This window comes from Bombina bombina, chromosome 6 (genome assembly GCF_027579735.1).
Source record: "Bombina bombina isolate aBomBom1 chromosome 6, aBomBom1.pri, whole genome shotgun sequence".
Taxonomy (NCBI): Eukaryota; Metazoa; Chordata; class Amphibia; order Anura; family Bombinatoridae; genus Bombina; species Bombina bombina.
In genome coordinates, this window is record NC_069504.1 from 1063718290 (window position 1) to 1063742978 (window position 24689).

Here is a 24689-nt window from a genome sequence, read left to right on the forward strand (position 1 = left end):
ATCAGAGCTCCTCTCACATGCGACTGCATGCCATGCCTCTCAAAAACAAGTGCGCCACACCGGCGCGAAAATGAGGCTCTGCTTATGCTTTGGGAAAGCCCCTAAGGAATAAGGTGTCTAATACAGTGCCTGCCGATATTCTTATATCAAAATACCCAGATAAAATGATTCCTCAAGGCTAAATATGTGTTAATAATGAATCGATTTAGCCCAGAAAAGTCTACAGTCTTAATAAGCCCTTGTGAAGCCCTTATTTATGATCGTAATAAACATGGCTTACCGGATCCCATAGGGAAAATGACAGCTTCCAGCATTACATCGTCTTGTTAGAATGTGTCATACCTCAAGCAGCAAAGTACTGCAAACTGTTCCCCCAACTGAAGTTAATTGCTCTCAACAGTCCTGTGTGGAACAGCCATGGATTTTAGTTACGGTTGCTAAAATCATTTTCCTCATACAAACAGAATTCTTCATCTCTTTTCTGTTTCTGAGTAAATAGTACGTACCAGCACTATTTGAAAATAACAAACTCTTGATTGAATAATGAAAAACTACAGTTAAACACTAAAAAACTCTAAGCCATCTCCGTGGAGATGTTGCCTGTACAACGGCAAAGAGAATGACTGGGGTAGGCGGAGCCTAGGAGGGATCATGTGACCAGCTTTGCTGGGCTCTTTGCCATTTCCTGTTGGGGAAGAGAATATCCCACAAGTAAGGATGACGCCGTGGACCGGACACACCTATGTTGGAGAAAACAAAATAATATAAACGTAGGTGTCTAATTGTAAAAACAAAATACTATAAACGTAGGTATCTAATTGTAAAAACAAAATAATATAAACGTAGGTGTCTAATTGTAAAAACAAAATAATATAACGTAGGTGTCTAATTGTAAAAACAAAATAATATAAACGTAGGTGTCTAATTGTAAAAACTAAATAATATAAACGTAGGTGTCTAATTGTAAAAACAAAATAATATAAACGTAGGTGTCTAATTGTAAAAAACAGAATTTATGCTTACCTGATAAATTACTTTCTCCAACGGTGTGTCCGGTCCATGGCGTCATCCTTACTTGTGGGAATATTCTCTTCCCCAACAGGAAATGGCAAAGAGCACAGCAAAAGCTGCCCATATAGCCCCTCCTCGGGCTCCGCCCCCCAGTCATTCGACCGACGGTTAGGAGAAAAAAAGGAGAAACTATAGGGTGCCGTGGTGACTGTAGTGTATAGAGAAAGAAATTTTTCAAACCTGATTAAAAAACCAGGGCGGGCCGTGGACCGGACACACCGTTGGAGAAAGTAATTTATCAGGTAAGCATAAATTCTGTTTTCTCCAACATTGGTGTGTCCGGTCCACGGCGTCATCCTTACTTGTGGGAACCAATACCAAAGCTTTAGGACACGGATGAAGGGAGGGAGCAAATCAGGTTACCTAAACAGAAGGCACCATGGCTTGCAAAACCTTTCTCCCAAAAACAGCCTCCGAAGAAGCAAAAGTATCAAATTTGTAAAATTTGGCAAAAGTGTGCAGAGAAGACCAAGTCGCTGCCTTACATATCTGATCAACAGAAGCCTCGTTCTTGAAGGCCCACGTGGAAGCCACAGCCCTAGTGGAGTGAGCTGTGACTCTTTCAGGAGGCTGCCGTCCGGCAGTCTCATAAGCCAATCGGATAATGTTTTTCAGCCAGAAAGAAAGAGAGGTAGCAGTAGCCTTTTGTCCTCTCCTCTTACCAGAGTAAACGACAAACAAAGATGAGGTTTGTCTAAAATCCTTTGTTGCTTCTAAATAGAACTTTAAAGCACGAACTACATCTAAATTGTGTAAAAAACGTTCCTTCTTAGAAACTGGTTTCGGACACAGAGAAGGAACAACTATCTCCTGGTTAATATTCCTGTTGGAAACAACTTTGGGAAGAAAACCAGGCTTGGTACGTAAAACGACCTTATCTGAATGGAACACCAGATAGGGTGGATCACACTGCAAAGCAGATAATTCAGAAACTCTTCTAGCAGAAGAAATAGCAACCAAAAACAGAACTTTCCAAGATAGTAACTTGATATCTATGGAATGTAAAGGTTCAAACGGAACCCCTTGAAGAACAGAAAGAACTAAATTTAGACTCCAAGGAGGAGTAATAGGTCTGTAAACAGGCTTGATTCTGACCAAAGCCTGTACAAAAGCTTGTACATCTGGCACCGCTGCCAGTCGTTTGTGTAATAAAACAGATAAAGCAGAAATCTGTCCTTTTAGAGAACTCGCTGACAACCCTTTATCCAAACCCTCTTGGAGAAAGGAGAGAATCTTAGGAATTTTAATCGTACTCCAGGAGAATCCCTTGGATTCACACCAACAGATATATTTTTTCCATATTTTATGGTAAATCTTTCTAGTCACAGGTTTTCTGGCTTGTACCAGAGTATCTATCACTGAATTTGAAAACCCACGCTTAGATAAAATCAAGCGTTCAATTTCCAAGCAGTCAGCTTCAGAGAAACTAGATTTGGATGTTCGAAAGGACCTTGTACTAGAAGATCCTGTCTCAAAGGTAGCTTCCATGGTGGAGCCGATGACATATTCACCAGGTCTGCATACCAAGTCCTGCGTGGCCACGCAGGAGCTATCAGAATCACTGAGGCCTTCTCCTGTTTGATCCTGGCCACGAGCCTGGGAAGGAGAGGAAACGGTGGAAACACATAAGCTAGGTTGAACGACCAAGGCGCCACTAATGCATCCACTAGAGTCGCCTTGGGATCCCTGGATCTGGACCCGTAGCAACGAACCTTGAAGTTCTGACGAGACGCCATCAGATCCATGTCCGGAAAGCCCCATAATTGGGTTAACTGGGCAAAGACCTCCGGGTGGAGTTCCCACTCCCCCGGATGGAAAGTCTGACGACTCAGATAATCCGCTTCCCAGTTGTCTACTCCTGGGATATGAATTGCAGATAGATGGCAGGAGTGATCCTCCGCCCATTTGATGATCTTGGATACCTCTCTCATCGCCAGGGAACTCTTCGTTCCCCCCTGATGATTGATGTAAGCTACAGTCGTCATGTTGTCTGACTGAAATCTTATGAATCCGGATGTCGCTAGTTGAGGCCAGGCCCTGAGAGCATTGAAGATCGCTCTCAGTTCCAGAATGTTTATCGGAAGAAGAGACTCTTCCCGAGACCATAGACCCTGAGCTTTCAGGGAATTCCAGACCGCGCCCCAGCCTAATAGACTGGCGTCGGTCGTGACAATGACCCACTCTGGTCTGCGGAAACTCATTCCCTGAGACAGGTGTTCCTGAGTCAACCACCAACTGAGTGAGTCTCTGGTTTCCTGGTCTACTTGAATCTGTGGAGACAAGTCTGCATAGTCCCCATTCCACTGATTGAGCATGCACAGTTGTAATGGTCTTAGATGAATTCGAGCAAAAGGAACTATGTCCATTGCTGCAACCATTAGTCCTATTACTTCCATGCACTGAGCTATGGAAGGCTGCAGAATAGAGTGAAGAACTTGACAAGCGTTTAGAAGCTTTGATTTTCTGACTTCTGTCAGGAAGATCTTCATTTCTGAGGAATCTATTATTGTCCCCAAAAAGGGAACTCTTGTTGACGGGGATAGAGAACTCTTTTCCACGTTCACCTTCCACCCGTGAGATCTGAGAAAGGCTAGAACAATCTCTGTATGAGCCTTTGCCTTGGAAAGAGACGACGCTTGAATTAGAATGTCGTCTAGATAAGGTGCCACTGCAATGCCCCTCGGTCTTATAACCGCCAGAAGGGACCCTAGCACCTTTGTGAAAATTCTGGGAGCAGTGGCTAAACCGAACGGAAGAGCCACAAACTGATAATGATTGTCCATAAAGGCGAACCTTAGGAACTGATGGTGATCTTTGTGGATAGGAATATGTAGGTACGCATCCTTTAGATCCACGGTAGTCATGAATTGACCTTCCTGGATTGTAGGTAAAATTGTTCGAATGGTTTCCATTTTGAACGATGGAACCCTGAGGAATTTGTTTAGAATTTTTAAATCCAGAATTGGTCTGAAAGTTCCCTCCTTTTTGGGAACTACAAACAGGTTTGAGTAAAACCCCTGACCCTGTTCCACTGATGGAACTGGGTGTATCACTCCCATCTTTAACAGGTCTTCTACACAATGTAAGAATGCCTGTCTATTATTTGGTTTGAAGATAAGCGAGACATGTGGAACCTTCCCCTTGGAGGGAGTTCCTTGAACTCGAGAAGATAACCCAGAGAGACTATTTCTAGAGTCCAGGGATCCGGAACATCTCTTACCCAAGCCTGAGCAAAGAGAAAGAGTCTGCCCCCTACTAGATCCGGTCCCGGATCGGGGGCTACCCCTTCATGCTGTCTTGGTAGCAGCAGCAGGCTTCTTGGCCTGTTTACCCTTGTTCCAGCCTTGCATTGGTTTCCAAGCAGGCTTGGACTGGGAAGCGTTACCCTCTTGTCTAGAGGCTGCAGAGTTAGAAGCCGGTCCGTTCCTGACATTACGAAAGGAACGAAAATTGGATTTATTTTTAGCCTTGAACGGCCTATCCTGTGGGAGGGGGGCATGGCCCTTTCCCCCAGTGATGTCTGAAATAATTTCTTTCAATTCTGGCCCAAAAAGGGTCTTACCTTTGAAAGGGATATTAAGCAATTTAGTCTTGGAAGATACATCCGCCGACCAAGATTTTAGCCAGAGCGCTCTGCGCGCCACAATTGCAAACCCTGATTTTTTCGCCGCTAATCTCGCTAACTGCAAAGCGGCATCTAAAATAAAGGAATTAGCTAACTTAAGTGCGTGAATTCTGTCCATGACTTCCTCATATGGAGTCTCCTTACTGAGCGACTTTTCCAGTTCCTCGAACCAGAAACACGCCGCTGTAGTGACAGGAATAATGCACGAAATTGGTTGAAGGAGGTAACCTTGCTGTACAAAAATCTTTTTAAGCAAACCCTCCAATTTTTTATCCATAGGATCTTTGAAAGCACAATTGTCCTCAATGGGAATAGTCGTGCGTTTGGCTAGTGTCGAAACCGCCCCCTCGACCTTAGGGACTGTTTGCCATGTGTCCTTCCTGGGGTCAACCATGGGGAACAATTTCTTAAATATAGGAGGAGGGACAAAAGGTATGCCTGGCTTCTCCCACTCCTTATTCACTATGTCCGCCACCCTTTTAGGTATCGGAAAGGCATCAGGAATTTGTCCATCTTGCACAATTTTTCTGGGATGACCAAATTGTCACAATCATCCAGAGTAGATAGCACCTCCTTAAGTAATGCACGGAGATGCTCTAATTTAAATTTAAATGTCACAACATCAGGTTCTGCCTGCTGAGAAATTCTTCCTGAATCAGAAATTTCTCCATCTGACAAACCCTCCCTCACTGCCACTTCAGACTGGTGTAAGGGTATGACAGATAAATTATCATCAGCGCTCTCCTGCTCTACAGTGTTTAAAACTGAGCAATCACGCTTTCTCTGAAATGCTGGCATTTTGGATAAAATATTAGCTATGGAGTTATCCATTACTGCCGTCAATTGTTGCATAGTAACAAGCATTGGCGCGCTAGAAGTACTAGGGGTCGCCTGCGCGGGCATAACTGGTATAGACACAGAAGGAGAGGATGCAGAACTATCCCTACTTCCTTCATTTGAGGAATCATCCTGGGCAACCTTACTAAATGTGACAGTACTGTCCAACTTTGTTTGGACGCCATGGCACAATTATCACATACATTTGAAGAGGGAACCACCTTGGCCTCCATACATACAGAACATGATCTATCTGAAGGTACAGACATGTTAGACAGGCTTAAACTGGTTAATAAAGCACAAAAACCGTTTTTAAACAAAACCGTTACTGTCTCTATAAATGTTAAACAGAGCACACTTTATTACTGAATAAGTGAAAAACTATGAAGGAATTATCCAATCTTTACCAAATTTTCACCACAGTGTCTTAATGCATTCAAAGTATTGCACCCCAATTTTCAAGCTTTTAACCCTTAAAATGCGGAAAATGGAGCCGTTTGCAATTTTAACCCCACTACAGTCCCAGCCACAGCGTTTGTTGCGACTTCACCTATCCCAGGGGGGTATTCAAGCCTTCCAGGAACATTTTCAGTGGATACCAGACCCTCTCACATGCAGCTGCATGCACTGCACTCAAAAGAAACTGCGCAATAATGGCGCGAAAATGAGGCAATGCGAACACACACGTTCGCATTGCACAGAACCTTTGCTTACAAGAGCTAGCTTCTATAGACTCCAATGGGAGCCTCATTCTCATGCCGTGAGACATGGCATGAGAACCTATCGCAGCGAAGGGGGTAAGTTGCGCAGCGGTGGGCAGCAAATTGAAATATATATGTTTATGAATGTATACATATATATTTATGTGTTAATATGTATACACATATAAACACATAAATATATATGTATATAAGCATATACATATATATTTACAGGGAACACACAGTCCCCATAGAATGCAATGTAAAGGTAATTTTCTGTGCTGTTGTTTTCTAACACCCTCAAACCCTCTCACTTTAACCCCTCATAACTGCTTCTTGCAGTTATTTTTTTTAAAATGTAATGGATGGTTATTTATTGTAAACACCGTAACCCGGAGAATTTTCCCATTTACGAGCGTGATAAATTAGCGCTCCACTTGTAATCTAGCCCAAAATGAGAACTGCTAACTTGTGCAAATAAAAAACAAACCCAAATCATTTAAACAAAGTACATAGCCTGGGCTTGAAAGAAAAGAGAAATACAGGTGCAAAGTTTTCAAAAAGACGAGGAGGAGTACGGAGTGGTGGTCACAATATATGATTGTAAATAGAGGAGTGAAACAACTATGAGTTGAGTGGCGGATCGACTCCGAATAGAATTTAATAACCGCAAAAAGTGAAATCTTGCTTCTGCGATAGAATCCAAACTCTTCTAAGCGTAACAGTTCCTCTGTTTTTAGTAACCGTATTTCAAAATAGGAGGCTGGGGGGATTTCCAGAGTTGAGCAATTAGTAGTTAACCACTGTTAGACCTGTAGCAGGGTGGCACGGATTTTGCATCTGCATTTTGGGCGTTTAATATCTGAATGGTGGGTGAAAAGTAAAAGTAAAATCAGTAACACATGAAAAACTCTCTCTAAAGATTTCCAAAATGGGGCTAATTTTTGGCATGACCACCACATATGACCACCACATATGACCACCACATATGGAGCATAGTGACTTGAGAATCGCAACCCCTCCAACACTGGGATATATCCTAATTGTTGTTTTTAGTTTTATACAGCTATTTGTTTATATTATTCTTCTGGTTTTATTTTAGTGTGTATAGTACTAACTAGTGTTCACTTCATTTTTTATTCTTTAAGTTTAAACAACCGTGAACCACACCAGCGCTTCCTATTGACAACCCAACCATGCTGTAGATTTCACCACCCCCAGCCCACTTCAAATCCAATTTACCAGTCTTTTTTTTATCCTTTGTACAGGCATCTTAGCTACCAAAGTTGAGAGTTATACATACAGTAAATCATAGTTTTTAATCAGTATGTTATGTGTTTCCACCAAAAACGCAAAAACAAAGATCAACTAATATATAAAAAATTATTTCATAAAACTCTATGGGCAAGATTACAAGTGGCGCGTTATGTCTTTTCTGCGCGCGATATTGTCTTTTCAAAAGCAATGTTCATTGCCCTGATATTACAAGTCTTGAAAAATCGCGACTGTGCGCGCCTTTTACGCAAAACAATCCTTTCCGTGCTCGAAGAGCTGTAGTTAACTGTTTTCGGCAACAACAAAGTTTCACAAAACACTTCAAAAATACATATAGAGTACAGTTACACTCATATTAACACTGTCTAATAAAAAATATTCACAAAAAATATTGCACTTAAAAGTTATAAGGGCTCAAAGATAGGAGATCTCGGGTGTTAGAAAAAAAAAAGCAGGCAAATGGCTTTAAAATTGAGACACATATATATATACATGTCTAAAGATGTATTTGTGTATATATATATATATATATATATATTTTATAAGTAAATGTGAACTTACAGCTATATTACAGGCATAGTTGCATCCACCCATATAGGGTTAAATTATTATTATGTTTGCTTTTTAGCATATATTAAATAAAATCATTACATATGATTAGCAGCAACTACTAGCCTGTATTAGCAAGGAAATTCATTCATTTATTTATTTATTTTACTTATTTTACTTATTGATTTATTCCTACATTTAGCTGGTAGCATCAAAATCCGTCTATAAGGAAAAATAAAAAGGCAATTAAAGGGTTAAAAATACTTATTCTCATATAACAGTGATGACACTCAATTCACATAGGTTGTTTCCCACATAGGAGCACGCCCACTAGTTGCACAGGTAGGCCATTGTAACCAATAGAAAGTGAGAATAGTCAATATTAGCTAGAACAGTGCACTAGGGCTACATCCTGTCTATGATTAAGGCTCCACAGGAGCTGAAACGCGTCAGACGCCCACCCCAGCCCTCCTCACTGCCATAACTCATAGCCATTTACAGAAACTGTAAATAAATACTCACTTTGCTTTGAGCTTTGTATATACAGGTAGCCCTCAGTTTACGCCGGGGTTAGGTTCCAGAAGGAATGGTTGTAAATCGAAATCGTTGTAAATTGAAACCCAGTTTATAATGTAAGTCAATGGGAAGTGAGGGAGTTAGGTTCCAGGCCCCTCTCAAAATTGTCATAAGTAACACCTAATACATTATTTTTAAAGCTTTGAAATGACGACTTTAAATGCTATACAGCATTATAAACCTAATGAAATAATCACACAACACAGGCTTCACTTGCATTTTTCTGCAAACAGTTCTTTCTATGCATTCTAATCTGGAGTAATTTATAGACAGGAAGATCTTGTTCCTTTGAAATCTGCTCGATATCTCAGGTCTGGTTAAACTGATTAATTTCAGCTTGCTTGGCTTTGCTGTAACACACGCGGACAGCTCCACCTACTCGCTATTTTAATCGATGCACTGCTTCTTAATACTTTTCAATAGCAGTCACATGACTGGAAAAAAGGTTGTTATTCTGAAACGGTGTAAATTGAACTGTTGTAAACCGAGGGCCACCTGTATATATATATATATATATATATATATATACACCCTGTTCCAAATTATTATGCAAATTCTATTTCAGTGTCACAAAGATTAAATATTTTTTTTTTCAGTTTAACTCATGGATGGCATTGTGTCTCAGGGCTCTTTTGATCACTGAAAACAATCTCGGACACCTGTGATAATTAGATTGTCAGGTGAGCCCAATTAATGGAAAAACTACTAAAGGAGCACCATTTTCAAGCCAAATGGGGAAGAAAAAGAATCTCTCTGCTGCCGAAAAGAGTGAAATAGTTCAATGCCTTGGACGAGGTATGAAAACATTAGATATTTCACGAAAACGCAAGCGTGATCATTGCACTATTAAGAGATTTGTGGCTGATTCAGAGCACAGACGGGTTTGTGCAGATAAAGGAACATTGAGGAAGATTTCTGCCAGATCCATGCATTGGATCAAGAGAGCAACTGCTAAAATACCATTACATAGCAGCAAACAGATATTTGAAGCTGCTGGTGCCTCTGGAATCCCACAGACATCAAGGTGTAGAGTCCTCCAGAGTCTTGGAACTGTGCATAAGCCTTCCATTCGGCCACCACTAACCAATGCTCACAAGCAGAAACGGCTGCATTGGGCAGAAAAATACATGAAGACTTATTTTCAAACAGTCCTGTTCACTGATGAGTGCCGTGCAACCCTGGATGGTCCAGATGGATGGAGTGACCAAAGAGTCACAATCATCCAGCGTAGTTAGTACCTCCTTAAGTAAGGCGCGGAGATGCTCTAACTTAAATTTAAACGTCACAACATCAGGTTCTGCCTGTTGAGAAATTCTTCCTGAATCAGAAATTTCTCCCTCCGACAAACCCTCCCTCACTGCCAATTCTGACTGGTGTGAGGGTATGACAGATAAATTATCGTCAGCGCACTCTTGCTCTACTGTATTTAAAACTGAGCAATCACGCTTTCTTTGAAATGCTGGCATTTTGGATAAAATATTAGCTATAGAATTATCCATTACTGCCGTTAATTGTTGCATAGTAACAAGCATTGGCGCGCTAGATGTACTAGGAATCGCCTGCGCGGGCATAACTGGTATTGACACAGAAGGAGAGGATGATGAACTATCCCCACTACCTTCATTTGAGGAATCATCTTGGGCAACCTTATTAAATGTGACAGTACTGTCCTTACTTTGTCTGGACGCCATGGCACAATTATCACATACATTTGAAGGGGGGGCCACCTTGGCCTCCATACATACAGAACATGATCTATCTGAAGGTACAGACATGTTAGACAGGCTTATACAGGATATTAAAGGGACCCATAACACCTGTCTGCTAAAACCTCTTAAAACTAACTTATGAGCAAAACCCCCCCAAGAAAAACATGGATGTCTATGTGTTTTTTTCAGCTTACCCCAACCTGTTCAAATAAAGTATTTCAATTACAATGGTCATCCAGTGCTTGATACTGCCTTGTATGCCACCATATTGTAACGCACGTTGCCACACAGCAGTCACGTGAGGTGCACAGCATATTATTCTTATATATGCTTAGAGGAAGGAAACACATCTGATTCTGCAGTGCTCTCTCTGTGATGCAGAGTGTGCCCTGCAGTGTCCGATAAGGAAGTTGTACTAAGTTATTTAGGTAAAAAGTGTTATTGTGCAAAACGGTCTTAAAGACTTCCTAAACAAATCTGCTAAATTTAATAATTTCTTAAATCTTAAAATTTAATAATTTCTGTGGTTAGTGCTCCCTCTCTTCCGGTCTCTCCTCAGAGCATTCATACACGCTCAGGAAAGGAAGCTGTTGCCCTTACTGCTCCCTGCTCTGAGATTCTCTTGTTTTGTTCATCTCTGCACTCACTGTGTGCTTCGGGGGAAGGGGCAAGGATATCACAGCTGAAGTGTGAATTGCTCCGGGCAGATCTAAGCCCGTGCACAGCTATTTGTTTTAGAACTCCTTAGGCTCTGCTTTGTGTCTGTGACAGCTGACAATAAATCACTGCAGTGGCAGCAAACAGGTAAAAAAAAACGGAGTAGGGCTGCTATTTTACAGTGTAATTACATAAATAGTAGAATCTGGTTCCCCCTTGATAATATAATATTTACAATTCAAAATAATTTAAAACACTTAATTTAAAAAGTATTTTACTTGAGATGAAATTTTTTTTGCATTGAGGGAGCAATTGGAAATTGCATGGACAAACAAAAAACATAGGCCTAGATTTGGAGTTCGGCGGTAAAAGGGCTGTTAACGCTCCGCAGGTTTTTTTCTGGCCGCACCATAAATTTAACTCTGGTATCGAGAGTTCAAACAAATGCTGCGTTAGGCTCCAAAAAAGGAGCGTAGAGCATTTTTACCGCAAATGCAACTCTCGATACCAGAGTTGCTTACGGACGCGGCCGGCATCAAAAACGTGCTCGTGCACGATTCTCCCATAGGAAACAATGGGACTGTTTGAGCTGAAAAAAAACCTAACACCTGCAAAAAAGCAGCGTTCAGCTCTTAACGCAGCCCCATTGTTTCCTATGGGGAAACACTTCCTACGTCTGCACCTAACACTCTAACATGTACCCCGAGTCTAAACACCCCTAACCTTACACTTATTAACCCCTAATCTGCCGCCCCCGCTATCGCTGACCCCTGCATTACACTTTTAACCCCTAATCTGCCGCTCCGTAAACCGCCGCCACCTACGTTATCCCTATGTACCCCTAATCTGCTGCCCTAACATCGCCGACCCCTATGTTATATTTATTAACCCCTAATCTGCCCCCCACAACGTCGCCGACACCTGCCTACACTTATTAACCCCTAATCTGCCGAGCGGACCTGAGCGCTACTATAATAAAGTTATTAACCCCTAATCCGCCTCACTAACCCTATCATAAATAGTATTAACCCCTAATCTGCCCTCCCTAACATCGCCGACACCTACCTTCAATTATTAACCCCTAATCTGCCGACCGGAGCTCACCGCTATTCTAATAAATGTATTAACCCCTAAAGCTAAGTCTAACCCTAACACTAACACCCCCCTAAGTTAAATATAATTTTTATCTAACGAAATAAATTAACTCTTATTAAATAAATAATTCCTATTTAAAGCTAAATACTTACCTGTAAAATACATCCTAATATAGCTACAATATAAATTATAATTATATTATAGCTATTTTAGGATTAATATTTATTTTACAGGCAACTTTGTAATTATTTTAACCAGGTACAATAGCTATTAAATAGTTAAGAACTATTTAATAGTTACCTAGTTAAAATAATAACAAATTTACCTGTAAAATAAATCCTAACCTAAGATATAATTAAACCTAACACTACCCTATCAATAAAATAATTAAATAAACTACCTACAATTACCTACAATTAACCTAACACTACACTATCAATAAATTAATTAAACACAATTGCTACAAATAAATACAATTAAATAAACTATCTAAAGTACAAAAAATAAAAAAGAACTAAGTTACAGAAAATAATAAAATATTTACAAACATAAGAAAAATATTACAACAATTTTAAACTAATTACACCTACTCTAAGCCCCCTAATAAAATAACAAAGCCCCCCAAAATAAAAAATTCCCTACCCTATTCTAAAATACAAATATTACAAGCTCTTTTACCTTACCAGCCCTGAACAGGGCCCTTTGCGGGGCATGCCCCAAGAATTTCAGCTCTTTTGCCTGTAAAAAAAAACATACAATACCCCCCCCCCAACATTACAACCCACCACCCACATACCCCTAATCTAACCCAAACCCCCCTTAAATAAACCTAACACTACCCCCCTGATGATCTTCCTACCTTGTCTTCACCATGCCAGGTTCACCGATCCGTCCTGGCTCCAAGATCTTCATCCAACCCAAGCGGGGGCTAGACATCCACTGAAGAAGTCCAGAAGAGGGTCCAAAGTCTTCCTCCTATCCGGCAAGAAGAGGACATCCGGACCGGCAAACATCTTCTCCAAGCGGCATCTTCTATCTTCTTCCATCCGATGACGACCGGCTCCATCTTGAAGACCTCCAGCGCGGATCCATCCTCTTCTTCCGACGACTAGACGACGAATGACGGTTCCTTTAAGGGACGTCATCCAAGATGGCGTCCCTCGAATTCCGATTGGCTGATAGGATTCTATCAGCCAATCGGAATTAAGGTAGGAATTTTCTGATTGGCTGATGGAATCAGCCAATCAGAATATAGTTCAATCCGATTGGCTGATCCAATCAGCCAATCAGATTGAGCTCGCATTCTATTGGCTGATCGGAACAGCCAATAGAATGCGAGCTCAATCTGATTGGCTGATTGGATCAGCCAATCGGATTGAACTATATTCTGATTGGCTGATTCCATCAGCCAATCAGAAAATTCCTACCTTAATTCCGATTGGCTGATAGAATCCTATCAGCCAATCGGAATTCGAGGGACGCCATCTTGGATGACGTCCCTTAAAGGAACCGTCATTCGTCGTCTAGTCGTCGGAAGAAGAGGATGGATCCGCGCTGGAGGTCTTCAAGATGGAGCCGGTCGTCATCGGATGGAAGAAGATAGAAGATGCCGCTTGGAGAAGATGTTTGCCGGTCCGGATGTCCTCTTCTTGCCGGATAGGAGGAAGACTTTGGACCCTCTTCTGGACTTCTTCAGTGGATGTCTAGCCCCCGCTTGGGTTGGATGAAGATCTTGGAGCCAGGACGGATCGGTGAACCTGGCATGGTGAAGACAAGGTAGGAAGATCATCAGGGGGGTAGTGTTAGGTTTATTTAAGGGGGGTTTGGGTTAGATTAGGGGTATGTGGGTGGTGGGTTGTAATGTTGGGGGGGGGGGTATTGTATGTTTTTTTTTACAGGCAAAAGAGCTGAAATTCTTGGGGCATGCCCCGCAAAGGGCCCTGTTCAGGGCTGGTAAGGTAAAAGAGCTTGTAATATTTGTATTTTAGAATAGGGTAGGGAATTTTTTATTTTGGGGGGCTTTGTTATTTTATTAGGGGGCTTAGAGTAGGTGTAATTAGTTTAAAATTGTTGTAATATTTTTCTTATGTTTGTAAATATTTTATTATTTTCTGTAACTTAGTTCTTTTTATTTTTTGTACTTTAGATAGTTTATTTAATTGTATTTATTTGTAGCAATTGTGTTTAATTAATTTATTGATAGTGTAGTGTTAGGTTAATTGTAGGTAATTGTAGGTAGTTTATTTAATTATTTTATTGATAGGGTAGTGTTAGGTTTAATTATATCTTAGGTTAGGATTTATTTTACAGGTAAATTTGTTATTATTTTAACTAGGTAACTATTAAATAGTTCTTAACTATTTAATAGCTATTGTACCTGGTTAAAATAATTACAAAGTTGCCTGTAAAATAAATATTAATCCTAAAATAGCTATAATATAATTATAATTTATATTGTAGCTATATTAGGATTTATTTTACAGGTAAGTATTTAGCTTTAAATAGGAATTATTTATTTAATAAGAGTTAATTTATTTCGTTAGATAAAAATTATATTTAACTTAGGGGGGTGTTAGTGTTAGGGTTAGACTTAGCTTTAGGGGTTAATACATTTATTAGAATAGCGGTGAGCTCCGGTCGGCAGATTAGGGGTTAATAATTGAAGGTAGGTGTCGGCGATGTTAGGGAGGGCAGATTAGGGGTTAATACTATTTATGATAGGGTTAGTGAGGCGGATTAGGGGTTAATAACTTTATTATAGTAGCGCTCAGGTCCGCTCGGCAGATTAGGGGTTAATAAGTGTAGGTAGGTGTCGGCGACGTTGAGGGGGGCAGATTAGGGGTTAATAAATATAACATAGGGGTCGGCGATGTTAGGGGTAGCAGATTAGGGGTACATAGGGATAACGTAGGTGGCGGCGATTTGCGGTCGGAAGATTAGGGGTTAATTATTTTAAGTAGCTTGCGGCGACGTTGTGGGGGGCAAGTTAGGGGTTAATAGATATAATACAGGGGTCGGCGGTGTTAGGGGCAGCAGATTAGGGGTACATAAGTATAACGTAGGTGGCGGTCGGCAGATTAGGGGTTAAAAATTTTAATCGAGTGGCGGCGATGTGGGGGGACCTCGGTTTAGGGGTACATAGGTAGTTTATGGGTGTTAGTGTACTTTAGGGTACAGTAGTTAAGAGCTTTATAAACCGGCGTTAGCCAGAAAGCTCTTAACTCCTGCTATTTTCAGGCGGCTGGAATCTTGTCGTTAGAGCTCTAACGCTCACTGCAGAAACGACTCTAAATACCGGCGTTAGGAAGATCCCATTGAAAAGATAGGCTACGCAAATGGCGTAGGGGGATCTGCGGTATGGAAAAGTCGCGGCTGTAAAGTGAGCGTTAGACCCTTTAATCACTGACTCCAAATACCAGCGGGCGGCCAAAACCAGCGTTAGGAGCCTCTAACGCTGGTTTTGACGGCTACCGCCGAACTCTAAATCTAGGCCCATAGTAAGTTGCACATTTAAAGTAAATATTTTTTTGTTTATGTACAATGCTTTATTTTTTTGTTAATTCCATGTTTTACAAAGCTAATTATGGCACAGATAGGCACTTAGGCAGAACTGATGATTGCTTATTTCATATTATAAGATGTATGAGTTTATAGTATCATGTATCTACACTGGCCCTTTTATTTAGAATAATATGTTGAAAACTAATGCATTTCCACAGAGTACACTTTTCTCAACAGACACTGCAGCACATGCTCTGCATCTGCATCACAGTGAGTATTTTATCTAAGAAAACATAAATAACAGAATAATATGCTGTGTGTGCGCATCACATGACTGCTGTGTGTACAATATGGCAGCATACATAGCAGCATGAATCTCTGGATCAACACTATAATTTAAATCACTCTACTTGAATTGTTTGCGGTAAGCTGAACAGCCAGCATATACATCTGTACTTAGTTGTTTTTTATTATTTAGTAGAAGTTAGTTTTAAGGAATTTTAGTAGGTGTTATGGTTCCCTTTAATGCAATAAAACCGTTTTTAAACAAAACCGTTACTGTCTCTTTAAATGTTAAACAGAGTACACTTTATTTCTGGATATGTGAAAAACTATGAAGGAAATATCCGATCTTTACCAAATTTGCACCCTAGTGTCTTAATGCCTTAAAAGTATTGCACCCCAATTTTTAAGTCTGTAACCCCTTAAATGAGGAAACCGGAGCTGTTTTATCAATTAGCAATTTTAAACCCACTACAGTCCCAGCCACAGCGTTTGCTGTGGCTTCACCTGTCCTTGGGGGTTATTCGTCACCAAAATAAGCCTTCCAGGAACGTTTTTAATGGCCACCAGACCCTCTCACATGAAGCTGCATGCACTGCATCCAAAAGAAACTGCGCAATTATGGCGCGAAAATGAGGCTCTGCCTACTAGAGTGAAAGGCCCTTCCTGACTGGAAAGGTGTCTAAACGATTGCCTGGCGCCTAAAAACGTTACCCAATTATTCTCATGTTTTAAAAACACTTCAAACCACATATAAATATTGAATAAAGCAATCGAATTAGCCCACAAAAGTGTCAACCAGTATATAGCCCATTAATAAGCCTTCATTCTGTTATGAGTCTAAGAAAATGGCTTACCGATCCCAAAAAGGGAAAATGACAGTCTTCTAGCATTAATCAGTCTTGTTAGAAAATGGACTAGTCATACCTTGAGCAGAAAAGTCTGCAAACTGTTCCCCCGACTGAAGTTCTCTGGGCTCAACAGTCCTGCGTGGGAACAGCAATTGATTTTAGTTACTGCTGCTAAAATCATACTCCTCTTTTAAACAGAACTCTTCATCCTTTTCTGTTTTAGAGTAAATAGTACAAACCGGCACTATTTTAAAATAACAAACTCTTGATAGAAGAATAAAAAACTACAACTAACACCACATACTCTTCACCATCTCCGTGGAGATGCTACTTGTTCAGAGCGGCAAAGAGAATGACTGGGGGGCGGAGCCTGAGGAGGGGCTATATGGGCAGCTTTTGCTGTGCTCTTTGCCATTTCCTGTTGGGGAAGAGAATATTCCCACAAGTAAGGATGACGCCGTGGACCGGACACACCAATGTTGGAGAAAACCCTGACACCGACATAGTAAGCCTGAAAGCTTAGACTTCCCACTTAAAACTTGACGGGAAGTAGCTAATAGAAAGAAATACTTATTCTGGAATTCCTTAAGAGGAATATCTGGTCCGAATAGAATTAGATAACGTATGAACCAGTATGCTGCCGCATAAGGTAGTCATATCAATCTAGGTTACCATCCTGAGCAACCCCCCTATATCCGTGGGCTCCTTAAAGGAACTATCCTCTATGGGAATAGAAGGTTTCCTGGCTAGCGTGGAAAGTAATCCACCCTGTGTACCATCTGCGGAGGCTCCTTTGAGGAGCTAAGGCAAACCCCTCTTTCAATAGAGGAAATGGAGAAAAAAAGAGATACCCTTTCTCTCTTTAGTAATGATCTAAGAAAACTCGATCTAACATAAGAAACACAACAACCACAATGCCGTTCCAGAGTAGCTAAAACCCCCATAAGAAATAGACGGAGGTGGTCTAGTTTAAACTAGAAAGAAACCACTGCAGTATCAGCAGGAGAAATTCTACTGTCAGAATCTGAGGATGAATTCTCAGGCGCCACCGAAGTATCTTCAGGCTTCTGGAAGAGGACTTCTGAGATAGCAACAACTGTGACATAAAACCATGCTCACTGAATGTCTAGTTTTCCTCTTGCGCTCTCCCTGCAGCATGGGATAAGCCGACAGCGCATCCTGGACTGCCTAGTACGAGAAGGAAGCGATGCCTTGCAAGGTAAATCCAGGTTGTGGAGGAAGCACAGGACACTGGTTGAATGAACGCTAAAAAAATTTTTTTTTTATTTTTTTTGTTAGGACACTTGAGGCTGCAGAATATATTGAACATTGTCAGAATGCATCTTGAACAGCATCTGAGACAATTTTGGCTCTGAAACTGTAAAACTCAGAACAGAAAGTCTTGTTTGGCAAAGCATAAAGTATATGTAACATCCTTATTCCCATTTTTGATCACATAAAATCTTAATATCCTAGAGATACGGTGTCTTTAATTTATTAACATATAAAGAGATCTTTTGAACAAGTGATCACAAATTTGTAACTAAAATTTTAATGTTACTGTGACTTTAAATGGTAAAATAAAATACTTTATTTTAGGGAAAAATAATGCTTTAGCCCATAAGTGAAAAACCCCCAGACCTCAGCTCAGCTTTGCTGAGCCGTGTGGCAATCCTCAGATAGGAAAGTACCAATAGTAGGCATACAATTGGGAATGTTTGTACCACTACAGTATCAACCATTTAAATACATAATGAGAATCCTCTCTGCTGTGCATCTTATCAAACGCAGCAGAGGAGACCCATGGTCACCAGCCGACACATCTGGCTTTGGGCTATGTGCACAATGTCTTAGACAATCCCCACCCATCGTGGGCGTAAACAGAAAACCTCTGGGCTATGTATGCTAAAGCCGCGCAATGTCGCGCAGTCTATCTCCACCCATCGTGGGCGTTAGAGGGAAAAAGTCGCGCAATGACGCATAGACCAACTCCGCCCATCGTGGGCGTAAAAAATGTAAACCTCCCGGTGGTAACACTCATGTCATAAATAGAACCGCCGGGAGCATGAACCGCATGGCGCACATTATTTTACATGCATATTCCCTAGGTACACCTCCCAGTCGGCTAGACTATTGAGTTGTCAGCAAATATAACCGGACTAGTTGCGCAACAAGTTAAACCTCCCATACGGCTAGAATTACAAACAAGCCGTTGGGAGAAGGAGATAGCCATTAAACATAATGAGAGTAGCTGCCTAGCAAAAACAAACCTCCCGCTTGGCTGCTAAATTAAAATAAAGCCGTTGAGAGTTGACATCCTGTTGCACCTAACACAAAAACATAAGAGCCACTTCTCCACGTCCCCAGTGCCTGCAGAAACTGCCCATGACTTAACCCTTCCTAGGGATAATGTCATCTTGTGTCCATTAATAGTATATACTAAAGTGCCAACATTTCTGTATCCGTACCCCAGAAAATACAAGTTAGCACTTACCTCATTGTCTGCCTGGCAGCAAGGCAGTACCCAGGTTTAAGAGGTCCTCTCCCTCCCATGGACCTGGAAAGAAACGAAAGTCCTGAATAAAATTCCTTCAGGTTTTCTTAGTTAGGGCAGCATCAGTATGGGAGGCGCAGTGAGAATTATGTCCCACAAGTTCCCATTGCTCTAAAGCCACCAAAACTCTTCTGTAGAGACTGATATGGACTACGGCTCACCCTAGAACAAAGCAGCACACTCTAGCACTACTTTAAAAATAATAAACTCTTGATTGAAGAATCTAATTTAACACCTCACTTTACCTCTTCCTATCACTAACGTAGGCAAAGAGAATGACTGGAGTGGGAGGGAAGGGAGGAGCTATTTAACAGCTCTGCTGTGGTGCTCTTTGCCTCCTCCTGCTGACCAGGAGGTGAATATCCCATTAGTAATTAAGATGATCCATGGACTCATCGGGGCATATGTATCAAGCTCCGAATGGAGCTTGATGCCCCGTGTTTCTGGCGAGCCTGCAGACTCGACAGAAACAGCAGTTATGAAGCAGCAGTCACAAAGACCGCTGCTCCATAACCTGTCCGCCTGCTCTGAGCAGGCGGACAGACATCGCCGGAAATCAACCCGATCGAGTATGATCGGGTTGATTGACACCCCCCTGCTGGCGGCCCATTGTGAGCTGCTGGTGCAATGTTAAATACGGCGAGCGTATTGCTCGCCGTATTCAGCGAGGTCTGGCGGACCTGATCCGCACTGTCGGATCAGGTCCGCCAGACTTTCATAAATAGGGGCCATCGTGTCTTAAAAAAGAAAAAGGCATGCAAAGGGCTTTAACATAGATACATACTGTACATATACATAAAAAGAGAAAGACTAAATGGCACTACTATCCGGTATTCCTAGGATGCTCTATAATAGTTGGGGCAGGTAATTTAACTGCCTGTGATATTCGAGTTAGGTGCTGTGTACTGTTTGTTTCTAGAAAAGAAGGTAGATTCAATACTAAGATTGAAACGTGTACACGTATTAGCACTCACATCTGGGAAAGTGTGGCTATAAATTTAGAACATGTAGTTTCAAGGGGAAGACGGTCTATGCCGTAAGAGTTAAAATATAACTTTTATTAGGATTGTTTTTAAAAAACGACTACCACAAGACAAACACAAACATATATAAATAAAAACGCAAAATGTTGAAAAGGATACTGTATGCGAGGTATAGATGCTAAGCGTGGTTGCATGCACTGGGAAATATCTCTAGACCTTATCTCTGGATTGAATGTCTCTAGATTACAGTATTCCTGGCCACAGAGATATTTCCTTATTGTAGCTGTGAGTGTATAATTTGATGCTTGTGAATACACTTATATATGCTTGTTCCTCACTGGGATACTCCTATAGTTCGTGGTCATAAGAATATGCTTAAAGTAAGTTTATTCTGTGATGTAGTACCTATAAATATAAATGTATGTACTTCTTGGGCATGCACACTATAGTTTATAACATTAGTGCTATCAATAAAATGATAGCTGTGTTTCAAAGGCTGATGCTATCCTGGTTTTAATACTCCAGTTTTATGGTCATTGAATTTCTCCTTTAGTCAATATAACAGGGTTATAATTCAAATTGAGGGTGTAAGCTAATGGCCGTTATTAACTTTGGTCACACTTTGTTATAAAGTACACTCTCACTTCTTTATATTTTTGAGTGAATATATTCCATATAGTACTTATTTCAAGTTAGATACTTATTTCTAGTTAGATGATATAGGTATATTATTATTGATACCTGATACTTGTTGTTGTTAATACTTGTAAGTCATTAGTTTCTAGACATACAATTGATATCCTTAGCTTGTTGTTACCTTTAGTTTTAACAATAAATTTAACTATGTTCTACATAGAATAAGGTAATAAATTAAACTGCATAACTGAATGTTGTGGCCCAATAATATTGGATGTAAGAACTTCTATGTAGTAGCATATACGTATTGCTATTGCAGGGCTATATGCAATGTTGATGAATTGATACAAATGTTGCCATTTAAACGTAACGGTTATGCGAGTCCACTTAGTGTGGATTTATACCCAGGTTATTGGATTGTGTTTTACTGAGGATATTTTACATATATCCGCAGGTACTTTGTACCAACGGCATAGAGAAATTCAATGCTATTAGTATCTTGCACTGTTGTTATCCAATGCGCTGTTAAATGACTTATAATTCTTGGTAGCTAGCCTTTGATCTTATAGTACAATCATTCGTCTTCCATTCATGCTCAAATGCCCAAGAACTGCACTGAGACAGCGTCAATTAATTAAATCCTGCTAGCATAGCTTGCTATTATTGTGCAGCAACCTACAGTTAGCTTTTAGTTTAATTAAATCCAGCTAGCACAGCTTGCTATTATTGTGCAGCAACCTACAGTTAGCTTTTAGTTTATATAGCTAGTTCAGTAACTTCCTTTGTGTGGCGGTACACCTTACATTCATACACTTGGCTCTTAGGCCGTTCTATATTATATAGGTGTACTTTGGTCACTACGATAATTTTCAGTTGAACTTTGCTATACGGATTTTCTATCAGTTATAATACACATTACTTCCACCATTCGTTCATATAACTTGGTTATTCACCATTCACAATTGTAACTCTATGGTTCTAATAATGTGGATAAATTCTATATCCTAATTTCAACATTGGCAATTTAAAAGTTTGGCTTAGAGCCTAACAACAGATCAATGCCCTGACATGTTTCGCCACCAACGTGGCTTTCTCAGAAAGCCACGTTGGTGGCGAAACATGTCAGGGCATTGATCTGTTGTTAGGCTCTAAGCCAAACTTTTAAATTGCCAATGTTGAAATTAGGATATAGAATTTATCCACATTATTAGAACCATAGAGTTACAATTGTGAATGGTGAATAACCAAGTTATATGAACGAATGGTGGAAGTAATGTGTATTATAACTGATAGAAAATCCGTATAGCAAAGTTCAACTGAAAATTATCGTAGTGACCAAAGTACACCTATATAATATAGAACGGCCTAAGAGCCAAGTGTATGAATGTAAGGTGTACCGCCACACAAAGGAAGTTACTGAACTAGCTATATAAACTAAAAGCTAACTGTAGGTTGCTGCACAATAATAGCAAGCTGTGCTAGCTGGATTTAATTAAACTAAAAGCTAACTGTAGGTTGCTGCACAATAATAGCAAGCTATGCTAGCAGGATTTAATTAATTGACGCTGTCTCAGTGCAGTTCTTGGGCATTTGAGCATGAATGGAAGACGAATGATTGTACTATAAGATCAAAGGCTAGCTACCAAGAATTATAAGTCATTTAACAGCGCATTGGATAACAACAGTGCAAGATACTAATAGCATTGAATTTCTCTATGCCGTTGGTACAAAGTACCTGCGGATATATGTAAAATATCCTCAATAAAACACAATCCAATAACCTGGGTATAAATCCACACTAAGTGGACTCGCATAACCGTTACGTTTAAATGGCAACATTTGTATCAATTCATCAACATTGCATATAGCCCTGCAATAGCAATACGTATATGCTAATACATAGAAGTTCTTACATCCAATATTATTGGGGCACAACATTCAGTTATGCAGTTTAATTTATTACCTTATTCTATGTAGAACATAGTTAAATTTATTGTTAAAACTAAAGGTAACAACAAGCTAAGGATATCAATTGTATGTCTAGAAACTAATGACTTACAAGTATTAACAACAACAAGTATCAGGTATCAATAATAATATACCTATATCATCTAACTAGAAATAAGTATCTAACTTGAAATAAGTACTATATGGAATATATTCACTCAAAAATATAAAGAAGTGAGAGTGTACTTTATAACAAAGTGTGACCAAAGTTAATAACGGCCATTAGTTTACACCCTCAATTTGAATTATAACCCTGTTATATTGACTAAAGGAGAAATTCAATGACCATAAAACTGGAGTATTAAAACCAGGATAGCATCAGCATTTGAAACACAGCTATCATTTTATTGATAGCACTAATGTTATAAACTATAGTGTGCATGCCCAAGAAGCACATACATTTATATTTATAGGTACTACATCACAGAATAAACTTACTTTAAGCATATTCTTATGACCACGAACTATAGGAGTATCCCAGTGAGGAACAAGCATATATAAGTGTATTCACAAGCATCAAATTATACACTCACAGCTACAATAAGGAAATATCTCTGTGGCCAGGAATACTGTAATCTAGAGACATTCAATCCAGAGATAAGGTCTAGAGATATTTCCCAGTGCATGCAACCACGCTTAGCATCTATACCTCGCATACAGTATCCTTTTCAACATTTTGCGTTTTTATTTATATATGTTTGTGTTTGTCTTGTGGTAGTCGTTTTTTAAAAACAATCCTAATAAAAGTTATATTTTAACTCTTACGGCATAGACCGTCTTCCCCTTGAAACTACATGTTCTAAATTTATAGCCACACTTTCCCAGATGTGAGTGCTAATACGTGTACACGTTTCAATCTTAGTATTGAATCTACCTTCTTTTCTAGACACTGTACATATACATGTCTAAATATGTTTATGTAAATAAAATAAAAAATATATATATACAGTATATTTACTGTACATATTTCACTTTTCGATGTTCTACACTTACAGGATAATGTCCTTTTATTGTAAACCTAACCTGACTGTGTTAAAATCTAAATCACGAAACACGATGCGCAAAACCCATATTTTGCATTCCTATGTTCTTTACATAGAAAAAAAATTGTACTTTATATTATCAAATATATATTTCTATATATATCTGATATATCATGTAAAATACATATCTATACCTATATATCTATAGGAATAGCTATATAGGTATAGGTGCATACAGATATATATAGAAATATGTGTTTAAGAATACCACAAGGTCAAATAAAAAATGTTGCAGGTGATTACATTTTTTTTTATAATTTTGCAGCATGCTATATTGCTGTGCTGATATATTTCTGGTTTACTGCAAACCAACAAGGGATTTGGGGAGAATGTAAGTATGGTGTTTTATTTAAACTACCCTTACGTTCAAACTTGCAGTCTCTTATATGTCCCTTTAAGCTTCAAAATAAAATAAAACAGCTACTTTGTATGTCTCAATATTGAATGTTTCAGCTCTGAAAAGAGTTGGTAATCTAATCTGGATATCTCAATATAGCAAAGAAACTATTCTTTTGATGTTAAAATCACTTGTTACATCTACTTATCTATTTTTCCTTTTTTTATTTTGTGCCTACAGATGAACCACAGTTTACAACTGAAAATAACTTACGGCCAAATTTGCAGTATTTCCAGATGTTGAAGAGACAGATCTCATTAACTTCAGAAACTTTACCAACTTCAGGCTTCTTAAAAATAACATCATTCTGGCTTACTGTTGAGAATAAAAACACCAGAAT

The 24689-nt window shown here is 39.7% G+C and overlaps 1 protein-coding gene across 4 annotated transcripts in view; it reads right to left on the reverse strand.

Moving 5' to 3' along the window:
* The window catches only part of LOC128664167 (uncharacterized), a 335114-nt gene that overhangs the window by 201097 nt on the left and 109328 nt on the right, over nucleotides 1-24689 (reverse strand). For all 4 annotated transcript variants that reach the window (XM_053718925.1, XM_053718924.1, XM_053718927.1 and 1 more), the window contains exon 6: nucleotides 24563-24664. In XM_053718925.1, the coding sequence (XP_053574900.1) occupies nucleotides 24563-24664 (102 nt within the window). The remainder of the gene's footprint in view (nucleotides 1-24562; nucleotides 24665-24689) is intronic.